The 15,609-nt window shown below is 36.1% G+C and overlaps 2 protein-coding genes across 2 annotated transcripts; both read left to right on the top strand.

The window, feature by feature from the left end:
* Window positions 1–1,163: 1,163 nt before the first annotated feature.
* Window positions 1,164–10,418, top strand: LOC125205998 (phospholipase D zeta 1). Its single transcript, XM_048105245.1, has 20 exons — window positions 1,164–1,597; window positions 2,766–2,867; window positions 3,097–3,212; window positions 3,313–3,454; window positions 3,968–4,138; window positions 4,684–4,857; window positions 5,212–5,454; window positions 5,548–5,664; window positions 5,966–6,105; window positions 6,196–6,345; window positions 6,724–6,880; window positions 6,961–7,485; window positions 8,052–8,162; window positions 8,291–8,437; window positions 8,514–8,711; window positions 8,993–9,094; window positions 9,254–9,385; window positions 9,512–9,577; window positions 9,739–9,800; window positions 9,880–10,418. Exons 1-20 carry the CDS (start codon window positions 1,343–1,345, stop codon window positions 10,127–10,129), a joined length of 3,360 nt encoding a protein of 1,119 aa, XP_047961202.1. The 5' UTR covers window positions 1,164–1,342; the 3' UTR covers window positions 10,130–10,418.
* Window positions 10,419–12,464: 2,046 nt separating this feature from the next.
* Window positions 12,465–15,106, top strand: LOC125204529. The gene is made up of 8 exons (XM_048103214.1): window positions 12,465–12,815; window positions 12,964–13,094; window positions 13,620–13,697; window positions 13,795–13,839; window positions 13,937–13,981; window positions 14,082–14,133; window positions 14,384–14,480; window positions 14,648–15,106. Exons 1-8 carry the CDS (start codon window positions 12,566–12,568, stop codon window positions 14,811–14,813), a joined length of 864 nt encoding a protein of 287 aa, XP_047959171.1. The 5' UTR covers window positions 12,465–12,565; the 3' UTR covers window positions 14,814–15,106.
* Window positions 15,107–15,609: the final 503 nt, after the last annotated feature.

The raw sequence follows: 15,609 nt of genomic DNA, 5'->3' as shown, positions 1-15,609 counted from the left end.
ACGGCATCGAACAAGGCTGAGTCAAGGCCCGTCTACAGCCATTCGATATACTCAAATCGTAGTCGTGGGGATTCATTTTTGAGACGATGAGAGAATAATTGAAGAGAAATTGACGGAATGGGAATTACCTATTACCGCTACTCGTTTCGACACCCCTATTGATGATTATCCTCATCCCTATGTCAGGGTTAGTGAAGATGGCATTATGTAAGAGAGAGAACGTGCATATCATAATTAGAAAAATGTGTTGCGTCAATAAATGTGAAGATCACATTAAAATACTACTACTATTATATGGTAAATATGGAGTAATTTTTTGTTAAACAAAATTATTCAAATTGTTGACCAGTAAAGACCACGTTTTAGGAAATGCGATAAAGGTGGGAACATGTACAATATTATGAATAAGTAGAATGCAATGTTGTGCATCATATATAGCACAAAAAGATCACCTAATTCTTTTCCTAATATATTTCCTAATCCTTCCCTCACAAACATGGCATAGTTATTAATTCAATGCTTATATACTAAGTTTTAAATTTAAAAACATACTACCTCTGTCCCTGAAAATTTGATACATATTACTATTTCGGTCCGTCCCTGAAAATTTGATACACTTCACTTTAACCATTTTTGGTAGTGGACCCCATATTCCACTAACTCATTCCTACTCACATTTTATTATAAAACTAATACTTTAAAAGTAGGACTCACATCCCACCAATTTTTTCAACTCCCTTTTCATTATATTTCTTAAAATCCGTGTCGGGTCAAAGTGTAGCAAATTTTGGGGTGTAATACCAAACAATGACATGTTTTACGGTTTAATTCATGGAACCTTGAAAAAAGATACGCTACAAGCTATAATTCAACCATAGACACAATAACATTCAAACAAAGAGTATTAAATTGATTAGAACAGTATTTTAAATTGACAAATTCTAAAATATGTTTAATTCTACTTTAAAAACACACATTGTAATTTACACTTTGTGATTGAATTAATTACATTTATCTTGAAATAATTAAATCTATTTACCCCAAGATATAGTGATAATAATTATTCACAGCCCATCTAAAATTTAAATTTCCACAATTAAAGACTCTTTATACAAATCGAAACAGAAACCATCAAAATTAATCAAAATTTGAAGGAAAAAAAAGGAAGAAGAAAGAAACATCTAACATCTGGAATTCCGTTTCTCACCTTCTTTCCATCTCTTTTAATCTCCTCAATTCTCAAACATCCATTGCAGTTTAGATCTCCACATTCAAATTTTGATTTTTCCATTCGGTATTTGATTTTTCCACACAAATATCAAGAGTGTGAAATCGAGGAGAGATGTCATCGACGGAGCAATTGATGGGCGGCGTCGGAAGCAGTGGGCCGAAGTACGTCCAAATGCAATCTGAGGCGGATTATACGACGATGGCATCGTCGTTTTATTCATTCCATCAGCATAATTTTCAGGGCGGCGAGCCGGCGCGGATTTTTCACGAGCTACCTAAAGCTATGATTATTCAAGTTTCGCGGCCGGATGCTGGTGATATAAGTCCCATGCAACTGACATACACGATTGAATTCCAATACAAACAGGTGCGAAGTCAGTTTCGGATTGTGATTTGTTATGATCTCGATGGGGTGTCAGGGGATGAGATTTGTTGAGTTTGTAGCTCATCACGGAAGATCGTAGGGTATAGTGATTCGACCAATTAGATTTCTGTGATTTCGCGGTCGAGTGAATCCTGAATATATTGTGGTTTGTTTGCTAAGGAAATTTTTTGTTTGTTTGATGAAGTTGTTTGAAAGGTCAATTTCTTAGTTTGTACAGCGGAGTTTTGGAAGATGCTCTCACCTCTAGCTTGATTGGAATGGATTTATAAATTATGTAGACTTGTGATAAGCCTCTGTGCTTTAATCAAATGTGAAAATGTGGGTTGCTTGAGTGGAAGTTACTCGTTCATAGGAAGGGAAGTGATTGTGTCATTTCAGAAGGAAACTAGATTCCCCTCAAGCTTTAGAGAAAATAAGCATCATTTTCTAGAAGTTATGGTTAGAGTTGATTACCAGGGGAACTTCTTTGGTAGAAGAAGAAAAAAGAAAGAAGAAAGAAGAAAGAGAAGACAAGAAAGGAAAGGAAAGAAAAAATATGATTGGAGTAAATATATATGTAGTTACATAAGTAAACTTTTGTTGTATCTTTCTTCTTCTTTGTGTGTTTGTTTATCTTCAACCTAAACTGAAGGTCCAAGTATGGTTTAAAGTTTATAGTGATCATTGTTTTTGTGTTGGGAAAAATATACTAAAAAACTAAGGGAAGGTCTTGCATGTACCCCTGTAAGATCATTCTCTACGATGAGTATTGATAGGACAGCAAAGCAATTCTTACACCCTTTATGCATCATGACTTTCCCCTTAAAGTTATGATTATTTGAGCTAGATTATGGTTCTCCTTGTTTGGACGCTACTTCTTTGTGGAAACTGAAGTGGTGAAGTCAATTAAGTGTAAAATAAGCCCCTGCCCATCCCCATTCAGCTTTGAATGAACCAAAAATCAGTTTCTAGTAGTTATGGCCGTAGTTGAGTACGAGGAGGTTTGTGGATATGGATGAGCATCTGGAAAAACCTGTGTGTGTAATAGTTTGATTTCTGCCTGCATATTTTATGTAGTACTGTAGCTTTTTTCTCATCCAGATCTGTTTATCAACAAGTGACCAGTTTATTTTCTAACTTGCTTGACTAGTATTATTCAATTCTACTACAGTTCAAGTGGCAGTTAATGAAGAAAGCTTCACAAGTTTTTTATTTACACTTTGCATTGAAGAAGCGAAAATTTATTGAGGAGATTCATGAAAAACAAGAGCAGGTACTACTAAACTGTTGATTAATTATACTCTATCCAACTAATCATTTGTTTTGAATATTACAACGATTATTTTGGCTGAATCACAGACGTGTCATTTTGTACGACTTGAAGTTCCTCTGTTTTATATTCTCCTTTTGGATAATGTGTCCAACTCAATTTTTCCACAATACTTGTTTTGAGTTTTCATAAATATTTATCAGATAGTCTAATATGGTTCCTAAATTTTAAGGTCATAGAATGGCTTCAAAATCTTGGAATAGGAGACCATGTAACCGTTATTCAAGATGACGAGGAGGGCGATGATGAAGCTGTTCCTTCACGCAATGATGAGATAGCTAAAAACAGGTGCTTCTTAGTCAACTTGGTGGATTTAGATGTACAAAAGTGTGAATACACTGATTTCTGTTGTAATAGTTATAAATCTTACAGGTCGTTTTTTGTTCAGAGATGTTCCATCAAGTGCTGCACTTCCAATTATTCGTCCGGCACTTTTAAGGCAGCACTCAATGTCAGACCGAGCAAGAGGAGCAATGCAGGGATACTTAAATCACTTTCTAAGCAACATAGATATAGTAAATTCTCAGGAGGTATGACTTCTCAGCATTAGTTTATTTGCATTTGCTTCTAGGAGATCTATGTTGATCTAAACATTTTCTTTTGATAAGATTTCCTGTGTTTACTGGAAAGAGACATGAAATTTGGCTTTGTAATGGGGGGCACACGGATTTAACTTGTGGGAAATGGGTGGGCATGCACGATACCACGAATTATTACCCACTCCCTTTTGTCTTGTGAAACCAACGGTGCTTGACTGCTCCATAAGGCAAAGTTAGTAACCGACTTCCTGTGTGAATTTATACTGGGACACTTACTAGCTATGTCCTGGGCAGCAAATTGATGATCATGCAAAATGTCATTGGCTATTTATATAGTATAATGATTTGCTCAAATATCATACTGATACTAACCCCCATGAAACTCTAGCTTAACTCCTTTCACCATAGAAAGATGTATGTGTATTATTACACTCATAAGTGGCCTATTGTGCCAAATTCCTTTTGCTTGCTTTGATCTGGTCAACTTTTTTTTTTACATTGTAGGTGTGTAAGTTTTTGGAAGTTTCCAAGCTGTCTTTCTCACCGGAATATGGTCCTAAGCTTAAGGAAGATTTCATTATGGTCAAGCATTTATCCAAGATTTTGGGCAACGAAGAACAGACAAAATGCGGTGCATGTTCATGGTTTTGTTGTTGCAGAGATAATTGGCAGAAGGTTTGATCTATCACTAGTGATTAATATGAGTAGTTTAATTTGAATACTTTGTTGAGTTGTTCTCTATTTTTGCCTTTTTATGGATTTTCATTTTTGTTACTTAATAAGTAGTGGTTAGCCCAATAGTTTTGACTCTGAATACTTTGTGAACTTTAGTTTTCTTTATAGAGAACTTCTGTTTAGTAATTTGTTTTCCCTTGGGCCATCTGCACTCCCTGATTTGATACAGATAAGTGTTAATTTCTATAGCGAATGTATGTTTATATTCAATCTGGTTGCTAGCTATTTTTATATGTTTAGTCAAGTCATATAGACATGCCATTTGTTGAAATTTGATTTCCAGTTTTCATTGTGTTATTACTATGAGAGCATTTTAATTAATAGGTAACTCTTGTTCTTTGTCTCGTTTCCTGTGACTTAGTTGTTTCTCCTTTCTCTTATGCATACTGCATCTCAACTCCCGAAGGCTAATAACCTTCCAGTCACATCTGTTAATTCGTGAAACTTTAGATATTAGCTTACTAAGTTATTTGAATAATCTGCAGGTATGGGCAGTGCTAAAACCTGGGTTCCTGGCCTTCCTTAAAGATCCTTTTGATCCCAAGCCCATAGACATTGTAGTATTTGATGTTCTACCAGCATCAGATAGCAATGGAGACAGCCGAGTATCCTTGGCAAAAGAAGTTAACGACCATAATCCATTACGCCATTATTTCAGGGTAAGCTGTGTATTAATCATTTATTTTCTTGAAGCATTTCTATTTTGGGTTTATCTTTTTTCTTCAGCAACCATTTTGAAACATTCTTCGACCTGCTAGGAGTTAAATGTGCTCTGGGCTTCACTGAAGCTCAAATTTCATAACATTGTTGATTGTGCTGATGTTCGTATTTTGGGACTTCTCAAAGTTTTGCTTCAGATGGTTTAGTAGCCTACTTGGATATTATAACTAAACTACATGGTTCATTTAGTTTTCAAGTACCAGTTCTTTGTTTTTTTAGTTTAACTAGAAGTTCTCCTGCAATATGTTTCATATTTAACTAGTGTTTCAGTAATTCATTGAATTCTATGCTAGGTGACTTGTGGGACTAGGAGCATAAAACTTAGAACAAAAAGTGATGAAAAAGTTAAAGATTGGGTGGCTGCAATCAATGGTGCGGCTATTCAACCGCATGAAGGTTGGTGTCACCCCCATCGGTTTGGATCTTTTGCTCCACCCCGGGGTCTGATTGAAGATGGCAGTCAAGCTCAGTGGTTTGTGGATGGACGGGCTGCATTTGAAGCTATTGCTTTAGCTATTGAGGAAGCTAAATCAGAGGTTTTTATCTTTTGACTTTTGATTTGTCTTTTTTTATGACATAAACTGCTTATTTTCTGTTCTTGTGACAACATACTGGATATTTGATGGTAGATTTTCATATGTGGTTGGTGGATGTGCCCAGAACTATTCCTTCGGCGTCCATTTCGTGCTAATGCATCCTCTAGGCTTGATTCTCTACTGGAATCTAAAGCCAAGCAAGGTGTTCAGGTACCAAAATATTTTGATAATATCAAATTATCAATCAATATTCTGCGGAAGTCATTTCTGATTTACTAGGTTTCTTTTGGTCGGAAGATTCACTATTGAATTGAGGATTCTTTTGGGGCTAAATCATCTCTAAAGAGTCTTTAGTTGTACTGAAAAGAGCTTCAGAAACTGCCCTATGTATTTTACCTTACTTGAGTCTTTCGTTGTCAGCATTCGAATTGCTTGGGATAATATTCCTCTATTAATTTTTTTCCCGATTCACTTGAATGCTTGATGATTTGTATTTGTCTATCTTATCTAGGTATACATTCTTCTGTACAAAGAGGTTGCCCTAGCTCTGAAAATAAACAGTGTCTATAGCAAGAAAAAACTCCTGGGGATTCATGAGAATATCAGAGTACTTCGGTATCCTGACCATTTTTCTTCTGGTGTCTATTTATGGTATGCTTCAGTCATAAGTGAAAGTTTGCTCACATCATGGCCTTGTTGAAAACTGGCGTTCTTTATACACAAATTGCATGTTGTGTGTAGGTCCCACCATGAAAAGATCGTTATTGTGGACCACCAAATATGTTTTGTTGGAGGACTTGATCTGTGCTTTGGTCGTTATGATTCTGGTGAGCATCAAGTGGGTGATTATCCATCTCAAATTTGGCCTGGCAAAGATTATTACAATCCAAGGTATATTTATGTCTAGTGGTTGAAATAATCATTTTAGTGATAGTCTGAAAGCTTCATTAGCTGATCATCAATGGAATTTTTGTCAGTTACTTATTAATTGGGACTTGACTCAACTGATTACATTTTTATGTTTTTTGTTCTATTCTCTTTCTGGTCATGGCTAGGTTCTGAGATCACCATAACATGAGTATTGTAAAATGTTCTGAAAATTATTGCTTTTTTTTTTGTCATTGCTCCATGTACTACCAGTACCACCTTTTAACTCGTTTCTGTTGAAACACAACTACAGTGTTCCTTCTTTGACAAGTCCATTTCTCCAGACTTGAATCGAAATAATCATTTCTACAGATGAAATGCTGACTTAATATGCTATCTCAGGGAATCTGAGCCTAATTCCTGGGAAGACACAATGAAGGATGAATTAGATCGATTCAAAAATCCACGCATGCCTTGGCATGATGTTCACTGTGCTCTATGGGGGCCACCCTGCCGTGACATAGCTCGACATTTTGTACAGAGATGGAATTATGCAAAGGTCAAATTTTTCACTGCCAGTTTCAAGTTATATACACCATGGAAATTTCTTTGTACTTATATTTCTTCATGATCTTCCAGAGAAATAAGGCTCCAAATGAACAAGCAATTCCTCTGCTTTTGCCTCAGCACCACATGGTTATACCTCATTACATGGGAAAAAGCACAGAGATAGAGATTGAAAATGAGGATGACTACAGCAATAATAAACAAATCAAAAGAAATGACTCCTTTTCCTCATCATATCAAGATGTCCCATTGCTTATGCCTCAAGAGGCTACTGGGCTAGATGATGTAAAGGTTGAACCTAAACTAAATGGATTTAACTCACAGAACAATCTTAATGGTCAGACAAGCAAGAGTGCCAAGACTTCTTTCTGCTTCCGTAAATCGAAAGTTGAACCACTGATCCCTGATATGCCCATGAGGGGTTTTGTGGATGATCTTGACTCCTTGGATATCCAGCGTGAGTTCCCTTCCCATGTGAAGAAGTCTGGCCCGGAAGGTTCAGAGATGGAATGGTGGGAAGCACAAGAACGAGGTGATCAAGTCGTTTCTTCTGATGAAATTGGACAGGTCGGTCCTCGTGTGTCGTGTCGCTGTCAGGTGAGTTTCAATCTTCAACATAGCCTTAAGATCATTTAGATGGTGATCTCCAATCACATTTCAATTCTACAATGCTTATTCATCTGCATTGTACATGGGATGTAGTTATTCTACCCCTTTAGTTCAAGATTTCACATGTTGTTTAGTATTTACACATGAAGTGCATACTCCCTGCTGCTAGTTCTGTATGTGCTAATACTGTTAAAGGATCGTTACATCAATTTCCTTAAAATTGTGCATCATCAAGAGAATATTCTTTCAGTCACTGGTTCTGCATGGATCAGCTGAATAGCCCCGCATCATTTTCATAGTGATTTAGGGAAATCTTTAAAGTGACGAGTTACCAATAGTCTTGTGTAATGACTCCATCAATAACCTGTTTACTCAATCTTGTAGGCTTTATCCCAGTTAACCTCCTTTCTCCCCATATATCTCACTAAAACATCAATATTGAGTTCTAACTTTCCTACTAATACATATACTTGTTTCAAAAAGTTGCTTCTGATGATTATTATGCTTATTATCAATATTGAATCCTCCCTTATCCTTATGGTCTGTGATTTCAGATTATACGGAGTGTCAGCCAGTGGTCAGCTGGCACAAGCCAGATTGAAGAAAGTATTCACAAAGCATACTGTTCACTTATTGACAGAGCAGAACATATTGTTTACATCGAGGTTGAAACTAGCTTTAATCTCTAATTTGCAGTTGCATATATCTAAATCTAGATATTTTTGGCGGAATTAGTCTTTCGGTATCTCTCTATTCAAATTTCTGACATACTTTTGATGAAATTTGTTTCCAGAATCAATTCTTCATCTCTGGTCTATCAGGTGATGAAACTATTCAAAATCGTGTGTTGGAAGCATTATATAAGCGTATTGTGCGAGCTCACAATGAGAAGAAGTGTTTCAGGGTTATTGTTGTCATACCTTTGCTACCTGGGTTCCAGGTAATATATTCTTGAAGAGCCATTATTTTTGTTACTTATTCTTCTCTGTGTTTTTCACTTTGTTAATATATAATAGGGCGGTGTGGATGATTCTGGGGCTGCATCTGTGAGAGCCATTATGCACTGGCAATATCGAACAATATGCAGAGGACACAAGTCAATAATGCATAATCTCTATGAACTTCTTGGCCCTAAAATGCACGACTACATATCTTTTTTCGGTTTAAGAGCATATGGCAGACTTTTTGATGGCGGACCTATTGCTACTAGTCAGGTACATATGCAGTTTCTTTTGATAATCTACAGCATGTATGTTCCTTGATCATATAGTTCGTCCAAAATGTAACAGTCTCTGATTAAGCTTCTTAAAGTCTGTTCTTGAGGGGTTTTTTTTTGAGATGGCTGTGGTAAACTATCAGAATTGTGGATACGCATCCAATACCTGCTAGTAGTTTTTTTTACTACATATCTCATTCTTAAGAATTGTGGAATATGATAATCATTTTGGAGTTAATGACTGCTAACAATTTCTTACCATGTTTGTATAATTTTTAGGTATATGTTCATAGCAAGATAATGATTGTTGATGATCGCTATGCATTGATTGGATCTGCTAATATCAATGATAGAAGTTTGCTTGGATCTAGAGATTCTGAGGTATGATCTAAATCGGGCACTGAAATTTTTTAAATGAAAATAACACATCTTTGATTCTGCAAACAATAAGAATACATGCGTGCTTCACCTTAGGCTGTCTGTGGTTTCAAGAAAACATATGATTGATTCACTATCTGTAAATGAATGAAACATTTTCAGATTGGAGCACTAATCGAGGACAATGAATTTGTTGATTCATGGATGGGAGGCAAGTCCTGGAAAGCTGGGAAATTTGCATTGAGTCTCCGCCTTTCACTATGGTGTGAACATCTTGGCCTTCATGCAGGAGAGGTTGGTTTAATTTTTTTTTCACAAATAAATTGCATTTGAAGTATAGATAGCTAAGATGTCGAAGAAAATAAATGGAAGTCCAGTCCTTTCTTATGCTCTAACGGTGCTACTTTTGCTGCTATTTAGGTTAACAAAATAAGAGATCCTGTGATTGATTCAACCTATAAGGATATATGGATGGCAACTGCAAAGGTGAGAAAACACACACTTATTCTCCACTCGGATGTTCGTTCCCGCATTTTGGTATTATTGGAACTAAGCACATGCTGCATTTGCACAAACATTTGTACGTTACCACCGGTCCACCATAATCCATATATAACCAGTTTGTTTTCAAATTCTTCTATTGACAGACAAACACAATGATCTACCAAGATGTGTTTTCCTGTTTACCAAATGATCTGATAAATACAAGGTGCGCTTAATCACATCTCATCCACATATTCTCCTTTTGATCGTCCATTGCTTGCTCATTCATATAACTTAAAACACAGGATTTCCCTCCGGCAATGCATGATCTCGTGGAAGGCAAAAGTTGGCCACACAACTACTGATTTAGGGATAGCCCCGAACAAGCTAGAAAACCACCAAGAGGGGGGCGCCACAAACACAGATCCCATGGAAAGATTGAAATCTATTAAGGGACACCTTGTTTCATTTCCTTTGGAATTCATGTCCAAGGAAGATCTGAGGCCTGTTTTCAACGAAAGCGAATACTATGCTTCACCTCAGGTTTTTCATTGAGATCAACCAAACTCCATCGACTATTCAACTGGGATGAGTAAAAATTCTAGTCATCCGGTAACCAAATACTTGCTGTTCTGCACAAGCCGGTTGTTGTATATTAACAGTAAAGGATATGATTTACAGCTGCAGCAGTAAATAAAGGCCTCATCCATGTATTTGATAGCTACAATAATGATGGCAGTTTTCCTGTTTAATTATTCATGGACGGATTTCCCCCTCATTGCAAAACTCTTAATGTAGTGTACATCTCAATTTTGTGGTCTAGATAATCGATTTTTTCTTGGTATTTCCCAAAATAAGTGGATATGAGTACTCCACGGACTTTGAGGTTTGCATATTTACGGTCCCCTGGACTTTAAAAATATCATGGTAAACCCTGAACTATGATGTTTGCTCATTTGTTTTGTCTTTTCACACTTTTTCCATTTTTTCCCAACATAAATGTCCTCCAATGCATGGGTAGCAATTTTGTACTTTTCACAATCCACTAAGAACTATAATTTGCATTGACCATACACCAAAATTCGTTTTTGTTGTAAAAACTTATAACTGTACACCAAATCTAAATTCATTTTTGGATTTTTCTGTGGAACAACATCAAATATGGTTTTACTATAAAATTTTTGTCAGACATACTAAAAATTGGTGTAAAAACTGGATTTGGTATAAATGATTTAGTAAAACTACCTTTTTACGTGGCATATGCTCGAAATTGATTTAAATTCGGTATAAATGTTCAAGATGGCATAAGGAAAGTACTAATAAATTGAACTGATATCTATTTAAACAATTTAACTCTATTGATATTTTAAGCATATTTTAAGTTTTAGTAATATAATCTTGATTCATATTTCTTCGATTGTTAAAATATTACTTTATGTCAATAAAAAAGGAAGAAAGAAAGAAAGAAAAGGAAATAGAAACGAAGAAGAAACTAAGAGAGGGAAAAAAAGAAATCACATGTTTGAGAGTATTATTCAATTGAAATTTCTACATAGGATTACTTTTGTCACGAGGTACCAAAAATAACAGTACGTAATTATTTTTGTGCAAAGTGAAATATCAGATACAATTTGTATAGTTCACTTTAATATTTAAGAACATGATGTGAATGAGCTCAAGAACTCTCTATCGTCTACCGTTTGGACTTTGTGTATGCATATCAAAACAATGTTCCACATTGTATAGTACTCCCTCCGTCCGCGAATAGGAGGCCCGTTTTTTATTTAGTCCGTCCACGAATAAGAGTCTCAGTTCACTTTTACCATAAATGATAATAAGGTCTCACCTTCAACTAACTCATTCTACTCAAATTTCATTTAAAACTATATATACAAATGAGACCTCTATTCTACTAACTTTTTTTCACCCACTGTTATTAACATTTCTTAAAACCCGTGCCGCCAAAGAATGAGACTCCTAATGACGAACGGAGGGAGTATTTCAATTCATATAATAGACTTTTTTTAGGAATTTTTTTTCTCTCTCTTTTCACTTAATACATAAAATAAAATCTCTAAAAATCTTACTCCCTCCGTCCCACTCAAGATGACCTACTTTCCTTTTTAGTTTGTCTCATTCAAGATGACCAATTACTTAAAATGGAAACTCTTTTATCTCTACTTTATTCACTCTCTCTTACTTTACTCTCTCATCTAACACACAAAATAAAACCGCATAAAATCCCGTGCCGCCCAAGGAAGGGGTCATCTTCCTTGGGACGGAGGGAGTACTTCCGATGTCCCATTAAAAATGAAACGTTTTCCTTTTTTGGTTGTCCCATTAGAAATGAAACGTTTCTCAAAATGAAAATAACTCTAGCTCTACTTTTTTTATATCTCTTACTTTACTCTCTCTTCATTAATTCACAAATCAACACTACATAAAATCCCGTGTCAATTTCTAAATGTTTTATTTTAAATGGGATGTAGGGAATATGTTATTCCAAAAGTGTGACATTTTTTAGGGATAGGAAAGAATTAAGAGTGTCCACAGTGGAAGGCCGCGGCAGTCTATTGCTGCCCAGCTGGGAGCCGCGGCGGAGGAGAGAGCGTCGGGAAGGCGGCAGGGATGGGGCGGAGGTGGTGGCAAAGCCGCAGCGGTGTTCACCAATATTTTTTATTTTCTATTTTAAATTTTTATCAATAAAATATCTATTCCTATCCAGTTAAAATATATCAATAATTAATAAAATAATATGATTTATGGGTGTGGCCTAACCAAGTCGGATAAATCTTTGTGATTGGGGACAAGTTTATGTGGCTATGGTATTGGAAAAATATACACGTGACTGAATAAACAATGGTCTAAAAGCAACGGCAAATCGTTTTCATTGGCGATGTTAGAAAATATGTTGCACGTGCTTGAAATAATGGTCTGCACATTGAATGCGAGAGCAGTCCCAGTCTCACCTGTCTTCTTCACTTCCCCGATATGATTCCACTCACATCCACCATTCCCCCGCATTTTCCACGTGCCTCTCTTCATTATCTCTCCCCCACTCTCCCCCGCCCTTTCTCATCCACGCCGCGCCGCCGCCTATCCGCCATGCCGATCGGCGATTCTCCCACGCCTCTCCGCCAGAGCTCATTGCCTTTCGAGCTCAAAGACAAATCCGATTTTGATCAAATCGTCTCTGCCGACGAACTTGTTTCTGTCTGCGGCTTCGGCTCTCTTCTCTCCGGTTCGTGCCCACGACCTGTTTGATGAAATTACCAAAAGAGAAATATTAGAGTTTACTTTAAAAAGGGCTTAATTGAGTACATGAATAAAAATCTATGTTTCTTTTACTTAGTTCTGTTTCTAATGTAATGGTATGAATGGTTCTGCAGAGAGAAGTGCGAGGAGCACATTTCCTGATTTGATCAATTTTAGAATTGCAAAATTGAATGGATTTCGGAGAGTTTTTGCACACGCAGCTCCTATTTTCTTTGAACGAGGCATAGCTAAACCGGAAACTAAGGTGGTTTTTTTTTTGTTTTGTCTCTTTTTTTTTTGTCAAAAGTTGAGATTTTTTTTTGGGTACTATTAGTTGGTAGAATCAACCGTAATTGAGTTGTTGAATGCTTGAAAATATGAAGCATGCATATATATGTATATTAGGCTAATGCTCTGAACTGTCCCTGTTAACATGTGAATTTCAGGCATATGTATACGTTTTTGGTTCTTTGTTTGATTACTTGTATGAATCTCACTCGCTAATTATGATGGATATTGTCAGTGACTCAGTTATAGAGACTGCATTTATAGGAAATGTTCATATCTTTGTTGAAGGAACTACATTAGTTGAGGGTTTGTGACAATGATTTGTAAAATTGGAAAAGGAAACTGGACTGGTCAGTTTTTTGTATTTGATTAGTAATTGTGCCTACAAAACATCCTTCTTTTGTCCACAAAACGAGCACATGGACTTGGTTACGGGAGATGGAACGATAGAAGAGCTGGTTTGGCTTTAGTTCTGATACAATCCTTGCTTCTTCTATAACAGGAGATTTCAAGCTTAAGCGTGGAACCTTGCGAAAGTGAAACTCTTATCGTCACCACTTTTGAGATTCAGAAATCAGAGGTATGGTATATATGATGGTTTGCTATGTTATTCTAATTGGAGTCTCTGAGCTTGAGAAACAGATTCTAACTGGGGTCATTTCTTGGTGGAAATGCAGATTCCTGCTTTTATTGAAAGAGAACATGAATTCCGATTTTTAGCTGTGAGTTGTTTAGTTAGTGTAGTAAATATCTTTGATTTTGTCCCAGCAAATTCCTTGTTTTATTGTTATAACTTCAAATATTTGTGTTTTTGTTTAGGTCATTCCTGAAACACTTAACGGGTTGTTTTACACAACTCCAGCGGTAAGCAAGATTAGACTAATTTGTTACCATTTTCCCGACTGTGATGTAGCTTTCTCACTAACGGTTGCATCTCCAACTTTGTTGTTGTTTATTAATGCAGGTATTATGTGCACGCTATAGTGATGAAGAATACTTTCTGAACCGATGTAAAGGTGATTTTTTACTCTCTATCGAGCACAGATACTTGTAATACCAGTACTATTTTGCACCCAACGATGTGATAGTAAACTCAACCTTAATTTTTTCAATTTTTATGTCATGATTTGGCTTTCATCCTTCTTTTTTTTATTCAATTTGGCTTTCATCCGGTTTTGTGGATGATCAATTTGGCTTTCATCCTTCATCCTTTATTGATCCAAATCAACAGCTATGTGTGTTCTAATTTTCTACACTTGGTGGCAGGGAGCGAGGATATCTTGTTTCAACGGTATGGGAAGTACGGCATCACCAAGATTTGGATGGATGACATCTTACCTTGTCGGGCTTATCTGCGCCACTGGTGAGTTCCACGAGTAGATGTTACTCCATTAGGTTCTTCCACATATCAAGATTTTCCTTTTTATCGACAACTGAGATTTATCGTATCCCAATCATTTTTTACCCACATGGTGCTTTAAATTCCATTGCCGCAACAAATGAGCTGACAAATCTTGAAAATTTGTGCAGTGTATTGGCAGCAAAGAACCTTAGTGATATGGCCTACGATAACTTCCTAGATCACACGTTTCTTGGTGATCGCACAACAACTATTCGCGAATACTTAGCAACCTCAGGATCGGGCATAATGGAAGAGGAGCCACCCGAAGATCTGAAACATCGCTATGGAGGCTGATATGAACCGCTCCTGGATGTGTCTTCCGGAGCGATATTTGCCCCTTGGCCGTATGTAGGAAGACATTTTGCTATAGGTATAAATATTCTTATTTAAGTTATTTGGGACCATATAGAATGATATGTAAGCATTGTTTTTATCTTCTTGTACAGTTCCATTGTTGTCAGTATTTCAAGTTTTCAAGAAAAAATCACTTTGATCTTATTCATTCTCCCTTGGAAAAGTGATTGTAATCCTATTATAAAAGCTACTTATGAGTTTATATTTGAGATTATATAATTAAACTTGCATTTTTATTTATTTATTAATGCAACCACTCCAACTATATATGCGCAGTACTTAAAACTTTCACGTGCATCATCGTTTCGCTTTAAATATTGTACTATACATTATAGAAGCAGAAAAAACCTAATTTTATTACTACATCTTTTAGATGAAATGACTAAATTACATGAAAAATAGTTGTTATAATTATTAGTGAGAAACTAGTTTGGATGTGGTAGGGATGATATGCATAACCTTGTATTTGTAAATTATTTATGTTTTGACTTATGTCATTTCAAATTCGTTTCTCATAAATTATTTGACAAATGAATATTTAAACACAAGTGACTGAGCCAATTGTTCCAAAAATTCCGAGATCTTGAATTACTCTACAAATTCCAAAGCCATGGTGTCTAGATTTTGTAACTTAACAACAAAGACAAATTAATAGTCAATTTTAAAGTTTATTGGGAATTTCATCTACATGGACTAACTAGGGTGTAGCAAGGACTAATGAGAGTTATTTAATTGG

This window comes from Salvia hispanica, chromosome 2, assembly GCF_023119035.1.
Source record: "Salvia hispanica cultivar TCC Black 2014 chromosome 2, UniMelb_Shisp_WGS_1.0, whole genome shotgun sequence".
Classification (NCBI taxonomy): domain Eukaryota; kingdom Viridiplantae; phylum Streptophyta; class Magnoliopsida; order Lamiales; family Lamiaceae; genus Salvia; species Salvia hispanica.
This window is presented reverse-complemented; position numbering and strand designations above follow the sequence as displayed.

Bases quoted from the DNA above. Each gene is read 5' to 3' on its own strand.
- LOC125205998 (XM_048105245.1), top strand. From the start codon at position 1,343: ATGTCATCGACGGAGCAATTGATGGGCGGCGTCGGAAGCAGTGGGCCG. The intron at 4,139-4,683 runs GTTTGATCTATC...AATAATCTGCAG, and splicing joins GCAGAGATAATTGGCAGAAG to GTATGGGCAGTGCTAAAACC. The intron at 8,163-8,290 runs GTTGAAACTAGC...ATTTGTTTCCAG, and splicing joins AACATATTGTTTACATCGAG to AATCAATTCTTCATCTCTGG.
- LOC125204529 (XM_048103214.1), top strand. From the start codon at position 12,566: ATGATTCCACTCACATCCACCATTCCCCCGCATTTTCCACGTGCCTCT. The intron at 12,816-12,963 runs GTTCGTGCCCAC...ATGGTTCTGCAG, and splicing joins CTTCGGCTCTCTTCTCTCCG to AGAGAAGTGCGAGGAGCACA. The intron at 14,481-14,647 runs GTGAGTTCCACG...AAATTTGTGCAG, and splicing joins CGGGCTTATCTGCGCCACTG to TGTATTGGCAGCAAAGAACC.